Raw genomic sequence first — 17,669 nt, forward strand, 5'->3', positions numbered from 1 at the left:
AATTATACATATCAAACAAGAGTACAAATACAATACATTAAATAACAAATTAAAAGTAAATAGGTTGAAAGTAAAACTGAATGAATCTTAAAATGAAGTCACGTGTTCACCTATACTCTTGGACGACTGGGTGTAGCCTACTAGATATAGAGTCATTACAGTAGTTTAGATATCAGATCAGCAGACTAACAATAGACCTCAACATGACAAATGTGCTTATTCTGAAATGTAAATACATGCTGTATATGTTCTTTAAGTCGTGAAGCTTTATTTCTAAACACTTACACATGCCATTACAACAGTGTGCGTCTTCTACACTTTGTTTTCTGTACGTCGCTATTCCGACCAAAATAAACATAAACATTGGAAAAACATCAGAAGTAGCACTTACTTTAAACACACATGTGACCTAAACACGTTTCTCGCCCCTCATACGCTGAAAAACGGGTTATTTTAGATCGACATTTTGACTGTAAGTCAATGGCGCTCTCTGTGAGTTGGGCATACCAAGATGGCGGCGCGATCGCTTCCGGTGGCTTCACCTCCTGCCGTTAGTTGAGCATCCAAGGCGTAATCCAGTCATTTATATAGATCAGTGGTATCCCCGAATCCCCACTAGCAGCTCAGAACGCATCGTTGACAGGTCACTCGCGTGCACTTCTCAAACAGTGCCTTTTACCCTATTAATAAAGCACCATTAGGAAGGAAGTCATGAGGTGCCAATGAAACTCATCCAAAACCTCTGAAATCTCTTCATAATGACTAATTGGACTAACGTGTCCACCTGCCAATTCAGCATCACTTTATGCGATGAAGACATCACGGACAGTAACGCAACTGTCGTGGAAATTGAGTACCCGGTTCATCTATTCCCAGTCCCTATTCTGACTGGCATCACAGTGACGTGTGCGTTCCTGTTTCTCGTTGGGATTGCGGGGAACCTGTTGACCATCCTGGTGGTCACCAAATACAAAGACATGCGAACCACCACCAACCTGTACCTCTGCAGCATGGCATTTTCAGATCTGCTTATTTTCTTGTGCATGCCACTGGACCTTTACCGGGTCTGGCGGTACAGACCCTGGAACTTTGGAAACGAGCTGTGCAAACTCTTTCAGTTTGTGAGCGAATGCTGCACTTATTCCACCATCCTCAACATCACCGCCCTGAGCGTGGAGAGATACTTCGCTATTTGTTTTCCATTCAGGGCGAAAGTCATAGTTACCCGGGGTCGCGTAAAAGGGGTGATTTTATTCCTCTGGATCGTTGCACTCTGCAGCGCCGGACCCATATTCATTCTGGTCGGGGTCGAGCACGAGAACGGGACCAATCCTTGGGAGTCCAACGAGTGCAAAGCGACCGAATACGCAATCCGGTCTGGATTGCTTACAATGATGGTTTGGGTTTCCAGCGTGTTCTTCTTCCTCCCGGTCCTGTGTTTGACAGTGTTATACAGCCTCATAGGCAGAAGACTGTGGAGAAGGAAGGAGAACCCGGTTGGACCCGTTTCTAGTCGGGAAAAGAGCAATAAGCAAACTGTCAAAATGCTGGGTGAGTTTAAAGTAATAAAATGCATATATAAAATATTTTAAAGGACAATATTGAGAAATGTTGCCTGTGAAGAGTGTTACTGGCCATCCAAGTTTTGATATATTAAGCATAGGAAATTAACCAAATATCTTCATGAAACATGATCTGATTATAGAAAAATCAATAATTTTGAGTTTTTAACTAAAAATCTTCCCCTGCTACTTGTTTTGTGATCCAGGGTCACACATGTTTAATATATTTAGATTGAATGTATGCAGTACAATTTTTTTTTATAGTAAATAATAGCTATTCTGTCATTTATTTATTTAATAAATACATTAATTATTTGAATATTATTATTAATAGTAATTATACTCATTTATGTATGGTAAAAACTGAGTGTGTATTTTACTATTTAGGGCTTTCATACGGTTTCTCCATTCAGAACATTAAGGAATTAATTGTATTAGTCTAAATGTATGATTGTAATAATTTACATTACAGTCATATTAATACTCCAAACTAGAATTCATTTTGTCTTTATGAACTTTTTTCAAATATATCCAAATAAAACGTATAAATTATAATTCTAGATGCTTATTCCTTCTAGTTTTATGCATAAGCAATTGCATAAGGGACCATTTAAAATCTCTCTCCCTCTCTCTCTCTCTCTCTCTCTCTCTCAGCTGTGGTTGTTCTCGCGTTCGTCCTCTGCTGGCTGCCCTATCACGTGGGTCGTTATCTCTTCTCCAAGTCATCAGAGGAAAATTCCCCTTTCATCTCTCAAATCAGCGAATATTGCAACCTGGTGTCGTTCGTCTTGTTTTACCTCAGCGCTGCGATCAACCCCATCCTTTACAACATCATGTCCAAAAAGTACAGGAGCGCGGCGTGCAAACTGTTCGGAATGAGGCGCGCTCCCGGACGCTCGGTGCAGAACATCGTGAACGCGGAGAGCTTTTCAGTGTGGAATGAAACAAGCTGGAGCACGTGACACAGACTCTGTCAATCATCACGTACATTTTTGGAGCGTGTACATTGTTTATAGCCTACAGTCCCTTAAACCGAGCGCTCAGAAAACCCTTAGGATACTAAAAAAAATTGAAATTCATCTTTTTGGGATGTGCATTTGATTTCACACATCTACAGTACATACTTAATTGAGTGAATCTTGAACCTGTATATATATATATATATATATATATTTATATATACCAACAATTCATTCCTCTCCGATTTACTTACACATGCAACTATTGCATTACATGTCTCGTTCATTTAAATTCTCGTTTATTTAAATTACGCATTTTTGTATGGTAAAGTACAAAATACCCTAAATTGAAGAAATATACCAACTGTAAATGCACTGTTTAACTGTCGTCAGCAAACACAACCAGCAGTGTCATAATTCCCTTTACCTTGGTATCCATGCAAAATGTACATATGCACACTACCCCAAAATGCCTTAAACTGCCTATAGTACTGGACGACAGCACACTGTAGAGGTAAGCACTTCAACATTGTAACCTGTTAGGGAGAAAATACAATGGTGCAGAATTATGATTTAAAGCCTGCATTAAGCTTGTGTGTTCCTATTCGACAAATGTGTAAATGTGACGAAAAAGTGCACTTAATACAAGTTTGTGAACGCTGCTGTTGCCATAATATAGTGCCATAGTTTAAGCATGCAGGATATATCGTGATCAATGATATTCAAATTCATAAAGGTATTATTTTTTTTGCTTGTAAAAAAACTGAGCATCTATGGATGGATGTATTTAATGACCATCCTATAAATTAACGTTTTGTAATGAAAATATGTATGTATTTGATATATTGTGTATATCACAATATTAAAGCACTTTTTATGTTATGTAAAATGCATTTATGCTTTATTGTGACACCGCATTTTAAATTAAAATGGTCTTTTGTTTTACAGACTCCTGGCAAAACCCAGCTTGCCCTTTATGTATTTCTTTAAATGGAGGAAAAATACATTACAAAACTGCAAACACTGAGCAGAACAAGCACAGAAAAGACAACAATGTTTCATGTGTGTTTGAATCTGGTGCACAAAAAATGATTCGTTTCATTTTGTGATATTACATTTAAAGAAATTGAAACAGGCATATAAAAATATAAAATATACATAACATACATATACATTTTATATATATTTATATATTCATATACAAAATGTAAACACAACAAGAGAATTGATTTGGAAATTTAAAAAATTTTATTGCGTATAAATATATTACATATATGCTACAGATACATAACCATCTTAAATACAAAGGGTAGTATTTTCAATATCTATACATTTAAAATGATAAGGTAGTTTTTTAAATATAATGTCTACGATTATAATTTACATCAATAAATGAGACATAGTTATATTTAAAAAAAAATGGTAACATGGAATGATTTTTTTTAATGCAAGCATAGAAAACTATGTTTAGGCCACGTATCACCTGCTGTCCTAGGATCAGCTTTAAAACATGAACAAATAAAAGATTTCAATTTCTTATTCTTTTCCGCATTTATAAAACATGGATTCAGGGTCTTGAGTTTAGGGAAAAATGATCTGAAAAAGTAACAAGTATTCTTCAAGTGATTCCACGTCAAGTTTTCTAGTGTCAAGTCACTTCAACTAAATTTAAAAATAAATGGAATGTTTGCCTAAAAAGTCCAACAATGCATATACAATATGTGAGGACTAAAGACGAGAGAAAAAAAAACCTGCTTTAAACTTGGTGAGAAATGACAAGGTCGTACATCAGATTTTCTGGATACACTATTGGAGCAAACAAAGCTACAAACAAAATACATATATCTAAAATAAGACAGGTTAATGATGTTAAAAATGCTGTTCTATAATTGAAAAAACAAAAACAAACAAACATTTGTAATAATCCCCCAAATAAAAAGACATGCTACATGAGGAAATTTTTTGAATATGACAGTTCATGATTCTTGTAATAAATAAATGAAGATTGCACTGTGATTTGCCTTACAAAGTAAAAGAATATAGCATAAATAGATCTAACAAAACTGTTAGATCCTATTCGCTGGCTAACTTTGGTTAAGGGCTGAGCTAGTAAACATGATCGTGTACTCTTTAATGTGATCAAAGGTTAATGGAATACTGTGAGCAGCAGATTTGAAATGATTCGTCACAAAAGTTTGGAATAGTGTATTTAAAGGCACAGGTTCACATCACCTATAAGCTGGCCCTCCCAAGTCCCTGAGGTACAAACATTTCAGACTTCACAACACTGTACATTGCTTTTTGCAATTTGCAAAGACTGTCATCTGACTCTCTTTGGACTGACAGTTTTATGGTGTTTTTTGTATTTTATGATGAAGAAGGCACACAAAAGATGAATAATGAGAATAAAGGGACTTTTAAAGCAAAGATGTACTTTGAAAACCGCGTATACTTAGTTATTGAGATACTGAATATTGCGAGGGACAGAGATGGACTTCAAAACGGACAGTACAACTCACTCCGCTTTGCACAATATGACCTCAAGGCCACTTTTTAAAAAACGTTAAAAATACTATTGATACTTAGAAAATAGTTTACCGCATCTTAAAACACACAACAGTACATTTTATCATAACCGACTGGCTAAAGCTGTAACTTACCATAGATAAAATTTGTAAAAAAAAGATGAAAACAAAGCAAAATCATGTGATTGTTCCTAAAAAATCAGGCGTGTAAAAATACCAATAATTACTGTGAAAGAGTACTTGCAATAACCGTTTGCAATCTGCGGTTTAAAAACTGTAGCGATCAAACGGGAACATTCAAAACTAGATGTTCCAGACGTCTAAATTAGAAGCTGAAGCAGGAAGGCGATTAACACGGAGAGAAAGACCACGCTGAAAACAATGATGCTGGCGAACTGTTCATCGGTGAGGGTCCTGCTCACGGGCGCTTTGGCGACATCTGCCTCCGGCGCCAGCGCGGTGTCGGTTCGGCGCAGGGTCAAGTGGGCCGAAGGGCTGAAGGCCCCGCACAGCTCCTGGAGGGTGTCTGTGCAGCGTCTGCACGCATACACCCGCAGCCGGTAGTCTGTGTTCCACTGCAGGCCAAACAACTGGAAGGACGTCTCTTCTCCCTTATATACCTAAAGGAAAACCATACATTAATACATCAAGAAACAACACCTGTTCTGAGCTCATCTGACCAACTGTCAGATTTTCTACAATCAGAGTCTGACTGTGTATATATAACACTTCTATCTTCTATGTTGTTCATTTCATATACGTTTTAAAGTGTTAGTTCACCCCCAAATAAAAATGATTTCACCATTTACTCACCTTCAAGTTGTTTCAAACCTGTATACATGTATTTGTTCTGAGGAACACAGAGAAAGATAATTGGAGGAATGCTGCCAACCAGACAGTTCTCGTACTCCTTAGTAGGAAAAATTACTTTATATATTTGAACACAAAAGAAGATATTTTGAAGAATGGAGGACAGCAAACAGTTCCTGGGCACTTTTGACTGCTATTGTAATTTTTCCTCTGCTTCCTTTTCTGTGGCTCAGTGGTTGGAACATGGCACTATCAATGCCAAGGTCATGAGTTCAACCACAGTTCAAAAACTGTTTGGTTACAAGCATTTGTCCAAATAGTTTTCTCTGCATTTAACCAAATAAAGACATTAATACAGATTGGGAACAATTAGAGATTGAGTAATTCTTGTCAGAATTAAAATTTTTTGGGTGAACTATCCCTTTAACTCCTACTTTTATGGTATTCTAACCTTTTGGTCTCATAAAGAACATTTAACACCTGAAGAAATGGCTATTTTTCTTTTTTTAGAAGTCACAAACGAATTGAACAGAAAACTGATGTATCTAAACACTTTACTGAATCCCAGGGCATGTCAAATAACAAACCGTAATTGCTTCCCTGTGGACTCTAACTATAAAAATAGTAATAGGAAAAATCAACGTTTGGGTTGAAGAAAAAGTCAAATGCCCTACGAACATCCTCTTGAGAGCTTGTTCACAGTTGCAGGTATGTTTACCTGCACAGGACAATCTGTATGTTATTCTTAGTCCATGCAGAACAAGCACTTGACACAAGATGTACTAAATAGAAAGCTTCATAATCAAGTACTGAGAAATTAAGCAATAATGTCAATGTGCTTTACAATAGAAAGTGCTCCAAAAATCAACCAAAAATCAAATTACCCTTCCTTTCATTCACGAATAAAATAAACAATAAGCTATAATTACACAGAATTCACAAAATGCACACAACAGCATTCAGCGTTGTGGGAAAACAACGCTGCCGAGCAAACGGACAGTCACAAATAGAAAAATAATGGGGTTTGTGAGCTTTTATATCTAGTTAATATAGTTGAAGACAAGCGTTCAGGCAATACTCTGGAGGACTTTCCACCTGTCACATGCAGCTTTCAGATGGACCACAGTTTATGTCTCCATGGCAACAAGCCTCTTTTATAGCTCTGCGCCACGGTAGTTCCTAAATTTGCTGAAGTTATGATATTATTGCCATGACAAAACAATTATGCATGTAAAGCCGTCTTCTTTCTTTCCTCAAAAATGAGGCTTAATTAAAGTCAAATGTTAAAGCAAATAAACCACAAAAAGAAATGAAAGGAGGGGAGAAAAAAAATCATTCAAACGTGGTAGATGTCTAATTGCAACATTCTCACAGACATCGCTCATCCAACGCTTGTGTGTGAGAACTTCCTGTTTAATTTTTTTAACACACATTTGAACAAAATACAACCAATAGAACAATTTTTACGAATATCTTTAAGATTGAATTATATATGTAAAAAAACAGAGCTGCTTCTGAACCAGTCATTACATGGTGTGAAGTGTTCTATAATAAACTTTAAAAGTTGTCTTCTGTTGGTTATAAAACTGACAAAAAAAATTGTTTTGCTTCAGAAAACATTTATTAACCATTTTATTTTGTTTATTGATGGATGGATGTGGTTTTTAGACGTTTGCCATGTTGACACCCATAAAAGATAACATGACAACATTTTAAAACAACTTTATTTGTTTCATTACTTAGTTTAACTAAATAAAAGTCGTAGACATCCGGCATGGCATGAGGAGTAAATTATGAGAGGATTTTTTATATTTCGATGAACCATTCCTTTCAATTTTCTAAACCCTTACAACGATGTATGTTGTTTTCTCCATTGATCTGCTAATAATGTGGTCTTTTTGTGAGATTCATCCATAAATGGATGGCATAAAAATAACACTCCAGGAAGCACGACAGGTGGAGAGACAGACACGCGTTTTCCTGTTCTAATAAATCCAAACATTATTTCAAATTCAGTAAACTTCCTATTGGTTTAGCCCACCACAAAAGCGGTGTACCAGAAACAATTTGAAAACAATAATCGACTTCACGTCTGAATAGAGCCTAATCATGATAATCACATGTTCTCTTTTCTGTGTCCCTTTCTGAAGCACAATTTAATGATTCCTGCAAGACTCTGTGAGCTCGGAAAGCACTCAACTTCAATCACATGTTTACTGTGACGACAAGGCAGATACCACAGAATCAAGAGCAAATGATGCGAATAGCTCTGACCCTTTTCTGTTTCCCGTTTACAATGAATTTAATCATCGGCGGCATCTCTACAGTTATCGTGCCCATTTTTTAATCTAATGGAAAATGAAAGTCCTTCTAGCATGAAATAGAAAATCAGACGTAAAAGTGGCATGTAGCTTTACAAAATATTCTCACAGCAATATTTTTAATAATTCGATCCAATGATTTAATCATTTTTGAAACTCATGTTAAAATGTTACTTTGTATGCAAGAAAGAAATTGAATTTCGGCAGCAGGAACAGAAACAAAATCAAGCCGTTCCTTTTAGCTTTAAATACATAAAACGGTTGGCAAAGTTGAACTATAACTGAGGATTTAAGTCTGTACAGGATAAAACATGTTCATAGAGGAGTTCAAATAAACTGTGTAAGATCTTACCTGTTTGTTTTCTGATTCTCTGCCACCCAGCACCTGTAGCACATAGCTGATTCGGTCTCCTCTCATTGGTTGAATGCTCTCCCATGTGACCTCGCAGGCATTTCCTTCTAACTGCATGACTCTTGGGGCTGCGAGAACAAACCAAACCCCATCACGAAAATGTACACAAGCCACCTTTTCCTTAATTTGCCTTTTTCGTATCGAGCAGATACCTTTCAGTGTTGGCGGCAGAGATTTGGTGGTGCTGAAGTTGTACGTTTCGGAAAACAATCCTTCGCCTGCCTTGCTCACGGCCTGGATCCGAAAACTGTACCGGCTCGATTCGCTCAGTCTCTGCAGCTTAAAAGTGTGACTCGGACCTCTGTAAACCACGACGAACCTAACAAAGACAAGAAATATTGAAAATATCCAATGCATTCACCTTAAAAGAATGTGACCTGCACCCGGTGATGTCATTTTGTCTAGAAGGAAACTCATAAATGTGTAAATCCAACAGTAGAGAAATTAAAATCTGTTATTACAGTGAATTTCTCATTCGCCATTAAAAACCAAAATATGATTCAAATTTATATGCCATGTGGGATCTAGTTTGAGATTAGCACATCGAGTTAAAGCTCAAAAATGCCTTTAAAAAAATGGTTCTGAGTGCAAGAGAGAAAAAATTCTGGTGATGGCTAGACTAACCATCAGATGATGGAACACTAACAATTACATCTCTTTAATAAACCGCATCAAGGCAGAAACCACAGCAAGTTTTATCATCAAACCTTGATTATTCTTTATTCCTAAATCCAGACTCCACTGCACAGATGGCTCAAATTTTCCAAAGTGGAACGGAGGCTGAAAGCTCCGAACTGGCAAAAACACAGGCCTTCATTTGCTTCTAAATAAGCCATCAGTGGGTCGGTGCCGAGCGCCTCTCAGAAAACATTAGGTAGGTGGTCTTGATAACCCTTACACTCTTAATCTAATTCCCAGCAGCGCTTTGAGATCGAGTCTTCTCATTAGTCAACTCCACCTTAATGGATCCGCGAACACAAAATGTGCTTTTCAGATCATCAGAGAGAAGAACCGGCATTACGGGTCCACGGGGGACAAATTACAGCGAGGAATCGTGCATACACATACACAGAAAGATGCTTTGCAATGGAATACAATTTATATTAAAAAAAACACTGACATAACTTAATGGCTTTGAAATTGTTATCAAAAGGATGGACTATTTGGAATACTGTTACAGTTCACTGCTGTAAAATTAATTTCTCGCAGTAACAAAATGCATCTGAATACTAAAGGTTACGGAAAAGTAGCAGGGCGATATATATTGCGGTTCACGCTGATTATAGAGATCTAAATCGATTCTATGTTTTATGCACAGTTCTTCCGTGAACTACGGTTCTATGATCAGTAGGAAGTACTGCTCGATCTAAAATCACTACGAGATTGAGTCGTATATAACGTACATTTGGAAAAGCAACACTCGTCAAACATCATCACTAAAAATATACTTTATTATCTTGAAAATATCTGAAAAGGTTTGAAGAACACTGATAAAATATGAACACTGGCTTTTCCTGGAACTAATCGTTCTTCTTCTGTTTCCCATATGAGGAGTTTCTGCGCAAGAGCGCCCTCTGGCTTTCGGATGTGGCGGTATTTAACTGTAAGTCATTGAGAAACTGAGAGCATAAGAATCGCACAATATGTCGCTCAGCACTACGCAAAAGTGGTATGATTTCTGCAGGAAACAACAGTACAGCAACCTCCACTTAAATTTTACTGGGAAAAGTTCCTTCACTGCTAACCTCTGATTTTTGTCCTCCATCTGTAGGACGTATGTCGTGCCATCTGTGAGAGGACTTTTGCTACCGAAACCCCAGCGTAACTTCAGACTCTGAGGTCCCACTGCTGCACACTCCAGCCGGGGGGGAGATGGAGGCAGGGGTCTGGTCCTCACTGCTAGAAGGTGACTGAAGGGCCCGGGGCCCATTTCATTTTCTGCTCGAATCTGCAAGCTAAAGAAAAAAGACAAACTTGTAGTTAATTCTGAAAAACCCAGTTTTGCATTCTACAAAACACACAACAGCAGGACTGAATTAATGCGAGGGTGCGGAAACCATAAGAATATCTGTTCGAGATAAGATGGAAATTCCTGCAGCTGTGCCCACCGCAGCTCTCATCTGTTCAATTCTCTCTCCCATGTTCTTCATCTGCCAAACCTAGTTAAACCCTGCAGCCTTTGAGTTGTTTTGTGACCTTTCAACAGCGTTCCAGTACCTAGAGAAAAATGAGCGTCTCCAGCTAAGGGGTCGATCTTGCATTAGAATGAGGATTTCTTTGTAGTTCTGATATCCAGAAGTCCAATTATTTCAAGTGCACGTGGAACAGAAAGTGCATCATTTTGAAATTGGTTTAGTGGAAGTGCTTCGAAAGAGGGGAAACCTCTTAGAACAGTGTTTTCAGTGAAGAGACAGACATTAAGATTCTTTGAAAACTTGAAATTTTGTTAAAAAAACACAACATAACATTAACATTTTCATTTTTCTGTGAATTACTTTCATAAATAATATTTTGCCAAATGTGCAAAAAAGGTATTTTGTACAGCACATCCGTCATTACAGCTAAAGACATAACTAATGGAAACTATTGGTGGTAGGTGTCTAAATATTGTTATAAACACTCAATGTGTTTACACTGATAAAGGGATTTCTAGAAAAGCTTATTTACCAGACCCAGACAGGTTTTTTGTCTGAATTCTATCAAAAAAGTTCCATTAGATGCTCTGCACTTCACAACTAAAATAATAAAATGATATGCACAAATACTTTTTAGAGAACTTGATTCTTAAGAAATATTGGATGAACTCAGGCACTTAAATGAGACCATGCGAACATCAAGGATGAACATTAAAGTAAAATGAAACAAACAGCGGCTCCAAATTACTTTGAATATAACCAAAGTGAAAGTCAATCCATTAGATAAACTACTTTTAAAGATAGGAACGTTTGTGCCATCTCAAATTGTTTTGAATTATAAATGGACAAACGTGGAACATGTTCTTGGTTTTTGTGGGTATACTGCTTGGACAACCTGTGCAAAACAAAAAAAACTGACTCAAAGGAGCAATGTGGTGATTTTTAGCGGCATCTAGTGGTGAGGTTGCCAATTGTAACCAATGGCTCACTCCTCGCAGATCTAAGAACCACGTTTTCGCTTATTTGCCGAAGGAGATGACATTTACGAAACCAGCACTGTAAAGCAGTTTGTTTGTTTAGGGCTTCTCTAGAAACTATATGGTGAATTCAATGCAAGAGAACCCGCAGTGTATGTAGATAGAAATAGCTCATTCTAAGGTCATAAAAACATAACGCTTCATTTTGTAGCATCTATATACACCTCTGAAGACAGTTATGTATATTATATAGCATTTCTGTAAATAGATCTAAAACTACACACTAGAGCTTTCACATATCCACCAGTTGGTTAAAAGTAATCAGAAAAATGAAATAAATATATAAAATAGTTATTGTACTATTTCAGGCAACCACACAACAATGCAATTTAAAAATATGTAATTCTACATTCTAAATAAGTACTATGGTATACTCTATTCATTACAATTCTACATATCAAAATACCATAGTATAACCACCTGAGACATCACTGTACCATTGGGTGGCGTGGAAGAACAAAGTGCGCGTAATGATTTGAACAAATGTACACCTACATCCTAATAACACCAAAGTAAAGCAGATACAGCATTTACCCAGAAGGCTAAAATTTTCAGAACGCAGCTTGAGTTAATGATACTGACACTCAGCAACCTGCCCATCGCACTCCTCGCATATTACGGGGACCGAAATAATGAGGAAATAAGGTCCCCGGTCATTGCTAATGCACAATCACTGACCTCCACCGCAGTGCCAGAGATGCAGGGGAGAGAATGAAGACGAAAAACTCAGTGACCTCATGTGTTACACTAGACTTGTTTTCCATACATGTGAATGCAGGAGACTAGAAACGCAAGCTGAATTTTGCGTATAACATTTGAAGTTTAACACCCCATCATGTGGGCATCACCTGTATTCGCTGTCCGGCAGCAGATCTCTGATAACGTAACAGGTTGCGTTTCTGACGGTGATGATGTTGTCTTCAATGGAGATGTTGTAAGAAATGATGTCGGCACCGTTACAGCACGGCTCATCCCAGGTGAGTGCCAGACAGGTGGAGGGGAAGAAGGACTCGCTGTCAGCTGTGGATGGAGGGTGGTCCAGAAGACGAACTCCAGATACTACATCAGGTACCGCTGCAGGGGTTCGACAGGTCACAAGCTCAGTGTAGGGGCCCGCCCCTGCATGATTCACTGCCTGCCAATCAGATTAGAAGTAGAGTCAATATAAATATCCTTCTGCTCTCTTTGCTTCCGCGTGGGTGTTCTTTTCCGGGAAAATTGTCCAATAAGGGACTGAGAAAAATTGTTACGAAACCATCTGAAACCTGTACGATCGCTTGGGGAGTGTAAAAAAAAAAATTTTTTTTTTTTATTGTATTCATTTTTTATTTGTTTTGAAATTTGTTTTAAAACTGCAATTTAGTTTTGTTATTTGACATAAAATATATTTTTCTTTTACAAAGAATTGTGCATCATTAGAGAAACAATAAAAGGGCAGTTGTTCATTCTAACTTTTCTTCAGCTCATTCTTTAAAAAAAATCGTAATTAAATCGCATCGTGAGATCAGAATGAGTCAATCGTTACACTTCCTGTTTTAGTTTTTTTTTTTTACTAATTTCACACACACAGCTGAGGAAAAAACAAACTGTTTTTAGTTTTTCTGAATTTACTACTTTCCTACATCCCAAATATATATATTTTTATTTGCATAAACTTGAAACAGGGCAAACTAATCAAAACAACAAAAAAGATACAATGTTTGCAGACACTGCAAAGGATGTTCATATTCATGTTTCAACAAAACAATATTAATGTTTTTACATGCATTTTAAAATCTGTTAAAAATGAATATATGATAGGATAAGCCTGACTATTTTCACAACTTTCATGTGTTATTGCACTCTCTCAGTCTTTCACATTGCTGTTGTGTATGTCTATGTCTATATGTATATTGACTGTATGTCATTCTTGAAATTTTTCTGTCAGATTTCAGATACTGGACTGGAATGACCACAATGAATTCTGATCAAAGGCAAAACTTAGTTTTGTCTCAAAAGTCTCAAAAATGCTTTTAATTTTTTTTGATTTATTTCTTGTCCTGTTGGTTGTTTTGTTCTAATGTTTCTGTAGAGTTAACAGTTGTTGACATATTTCAAAATGATCTACAAGGTAAATAGCTTTCTGTACTGAATATCAGAACGGCTGTGATGGCCATGATATTCATGTTGTATGGTCATGCTGCATGCATATGAATATAAGCATGTTCAAAAGACTTCATGCTTTTTTAAGCGCTAAAAAAACAGATGAAAATGTTTTCAAAGTACCTCTCCATTACTTTATAATGGTCACAGAAATGCAGATCCAATTAACTGAAGGTCATAACATTCACACACATCAAACGGTCAGCTTTGAGTTGCCTTAGTGTAAGAGAGAATGACATGATTCCATAGGCACAAATGCATGTTTGCTAAACCAACTGACTCACAGACAACCTCTGCAATAAATATAAATGACTGAGGTCATCAGGTAATACTAATCTCGTGCGAATAGTGCTCAGGGCACATCACGCAATCTCTGAAAAAGCAATAGTGACGCATAGTACAAAAATGTTTTACACACAAAAGATTGCTGCGCTATTCCTATCTGATCCAATATTGACAACACAGCACTGCTTTTTAATATTCAACTCTCCACAAATTCAGTGTCGATCTGTGTCTTGTTCACGAAGAAATCCTCGAAGAAATGAAAGGTACAAACGCTCCATGTTTTTCCCACATGAGCTGGAATGTCTTTAAAATAAACTAACCACGCATTACAAATATCGGAATCCGAAGGAAGGTTATGCAGCGACTGTATTCTTCCACAACCAGGGATGCCACAATATTTAGCTATCTTTAACGGCACGTTTGTTTATTGCTTGCTTGCTCTATCTGGTTCCACTCCACTTTTGGTACTTCCGCTTGGCCTGGTGTCAATAACAGATGTAATCTCAGTAACAAGGGCGTTTTCAGTTCTGACACTTACATGCTGTTCGCGTGAATATGATTCCCTCATATGTCACAAAAGCTTGGGTTAAAATTGTGATTTTAATTCATGCCTCCTTTAATATTTAGCTGATCCTCTTTTGCACTATTTTATAGACATTCTCCATGGCCTTGACTCGATACATTTTACGCAAGTGTTGTTTTTTAGCAACAACTACAAAAATCTTCTCAAAGCTGAGCTTCAGTTTACACGAGCACAACTACGCAACTCGCACCGATATACCTTAAACAACATCTCATAATATAATATAAAAAACGAAGGAGTCAATATTTCCAAAGTCTTCACTCAGAAAGTGCAATGATAAAATGGTGAAGTACCTGCAGTCTGCAGCAGTATTCTGTCGACGCCTCCAGGTTGGAGATCTGGAAGTTGGTTTCCGTTCCACTGAAGAGCAGCTCAAGAGATTCAGAATCACGTCCCCAGTCCAGCCGGTACTCAGAAATGTCTGTCCCAGAACTCTCTTTGCTCTGGGAAATGAAAATTAGAGCAGGTGTTACACTCCAGACACAAACAAACACATGTTCACCGGCCATACATGACTAATTATGTGTTCGACACGGTTTCATTAGGAAAAGCATGTGAAGCCAGCATTTGCAACACTAAATGACTCACAACCTTTTTAGACACCAAACAGAATGTGAATACAAATTCCTTTTTGTTTTTTGACATTCAGGAGACAAATCAATTCCATTATCGATGTGAACAAAAACAAGGACTCCCTTTGCTCGTTTTCCTCCAAAATATCCTATAATTGCTTTAGTAAAGGGTTGCGCTGACTCAAAATGGGGTTTTAGTGGAGCAATCTTCATCATTCGGGGTGAATGATGAAGATAATTTGATGGTACTCTTAACGCATGTTGGATAACATCCCCGCCTGCTTTTAGTCTATTCTTGTAATTCAAAACGTTTTTATGGGAAGACAACAGATTACTCTCTCCTTGTGAAAGAGCATCATTTGAACAATTTTAAAAAATGACCGTATTATTCGCCATTTATCTACCCGCCTTTAGTTGGAATGCCAACCCAACTCACCTCCCAGGTCACGACAGCACAGGAATGAGATGTCACGCTGATTTTAGGGGGGCTGCATTGGCCCGGGGGACCAGCTGCGGTGCTTATTTCCACAGATTCAGAGTAGGATCCAAACTGGAAAAGAGAAAGGCATTGAGTTTCAGGGTTTGAGTAATGGATGCACTAGGTTTTGCCACGAGGAGGGAATCTGTTATTTCTGTGGCAGGTAAAGCCTCGTACTGTGTCTGGCAGCCATCCATCTTCTGTGACAGATGAATTAGATTTTTAATATCTTTACTGAAGCAAAGGGAAGATCTCTTTACTGCCCCCGAGGAGATGTCGAGAGTTTGTTGTGTAACATAAGGTTTGTGTGACATACTGTATCAATGGGAGAGCTGTATTTTTATCTCGATGAGTCAGAATGGAGCTCATTTTTTTCTGACTGAATGTTTATTCAAACAAATAGATAAAAAATTAAAAATCTTGCCAAACAGAAAAATGTATATCGAAAGACCTGCCAAAATATTGTTTGTTGTTCAATTACATTGTTAAAATTAAAAGTAAAGTTATTATTTTGAATGTATCGTTCAATAATACTTTAGTACTCAGACAAAAGAGCCATACAGTGTAAATCAGTCAATTGTAAATAATAAATGGTTTGTTAAAATAAAATAATAAAATATATTAAAAGAAAAACATTGGCATTTGAAACAAACACAGCACTTTGGGATACACTGGCTGCATTAGAGATATAAATAAAATAAGCAAAAACTGAAATAAAACATAACTTAAATGTTTAAACCAGGAGCCAAAATGTACTTTGTGCCGTACATGCTAACGGTAGTTGAACTGAGAAAAACTACTAGCTTGTATATTTCTTCAAATTTTTTATGACCGGCTGAAACTGTGTTTATGTGAATTTTCATTTAAATCTTTAGAAATTTCCGTCAAATATTGAGATTTATTTAAAATGATATTCAACATATAAAAGTGAAAAATTAAGGTTTTACATCAGTAAATTCATCTATTTATTATGTAACTTCTAATAGTAGCAGCTGACCACCATTTCCATTTTGTACTCTGGATTGATTTAAGCTCTTATCTGGGATTTTTTTTCTTTTCTTAATGAACTACTGTCTTGTCAAAGTTGACAAGCTCTTTTCAACACTTTTTATCAGTTAAATGTTTGCAAAACCCACAGACAAACATTTTTGCATCTTTATCTAGATAGGACAGTGGAGAGTGTGACAGGAAATTATGGGACTCGAACTCAAACATGTCGGCACACGGTCCACTTGACCACTGGCGCCGACACTGACAGACAAACATGATCAGTGACCAATAGTAATGCTATTAGGAAAAATGTAAATCACGGCGATATGAGGCTTCAGTCCAATATCCTAGCTTTCATTAAAAACTAGATTATGCATGTAGTGTGACCTACCCCGGCATTATTGGCTGCACGAACTTGGAACCTGTAGGTGGTGCCAGGAAGCAAATTACCCACGGTGCACTCTGTTTCACATCCATGGTACACCTCCATTGGCTCTGAGCCCTCCTCTGTTGCACACATCTCCAAGCTAAACTCCACACATTCACGTTCTTCCCCACAAACAGAACCATCTGGAGGAAAGAAGAGGGTGTTGAATGCATTCATCTTTAAAATCCAAGCCACTACACAAAGCATTACATCACAAAGTGGTGTGTAATATTACATCATTTTGACAACCCTATAGGACGTTTTGTGTACGTCTGGGCCCCAACCTCTCAAACCTTAAAGGGTCTCAACTCTCCATACGACCCTAAGCTTCACTAGCTAAGGAAAATAAGCGGATCAATTGCAGTGATGGAGAACATGCAGTGAAGATCACGCCTGCTGAGAGTCATTGTGGACGGCTGAATTCAGCACTG

General features: G+C 37.4%; 2 protein-coding genes across 2 annotated transcripts in view; one reads left to right on the forward strand and one right to left on the reverse strand.

Annotated features, from left to right (window-relative positions):
- The first annotated feature begins 105 nt into the window (after window positions 1-105).
- Window positions 106-3,183, forward strand: ghsrb (growth hormone secretagogue receptor b). Its single transcript, XM_056738054.1, has 2 exons — window positions 106-1,551; window positions 2,217-3,183. The coding sequence occupies exons 1-2, from the start codon at window positions 759-761 to the stop codon at window positions 2,522-2,524; spliced, it is 1,101 nt and encodes a 366-aa protein (XP_056594032.1). The 5' UTR covers window positions 106-758; the 3' UTR covers window positions 2,525-3,183.
- A 567-nt stretch (window positions 3,184-3,750) lies between these two features.
- The window catches only part of fndc3bb (fibronectin type III domain containing 3Bb), a 51,509-nt gene continuing 37,590 nt past the window's right edge, over window positions 3,751-17,669 (reverse strand). The window contains 8 exon segments of the mRNA XM_056738053.1: window positions 3,751-5,666; window positions 8,530-8,657; window positions 8,742-8,908; window positions 10,335-10,544; window positions 12,610-12,896; window positions 15,065-15,214; window positions 15,780-15,893; window positions 17,203-17,381. Of these exon segments, the coding sequence (XP_056594031.1) occupies window positions 5,367-5,666; window positions 8,530-8,657; window positions 8,742-8,908; window positions 10,335-10,544; window positions 12,610-12,896; window positions 15,065-15,214; window positions 15,780-15,893; window positions 17,203-17,381 (1,535 nt within the window). The 3' untranslated portion in view covers window positions 3,751-5,366.

Source organism: Triplophysa dalaica, chromosome 23 (genome assembly GCF_015846415.1).
Source record: "Triplophysa dalaica isolate WHDGS20190420 chromosome 23, ASM1584641v1, whole genome shotgun sequence".
NCBI classification, from domain to species: Eukaryota; Metazoa; Chordata; class Actinopteri; order Cypriniformes; family Nemacheilidae; genus Triplophysa; species Triplophysa dalaica.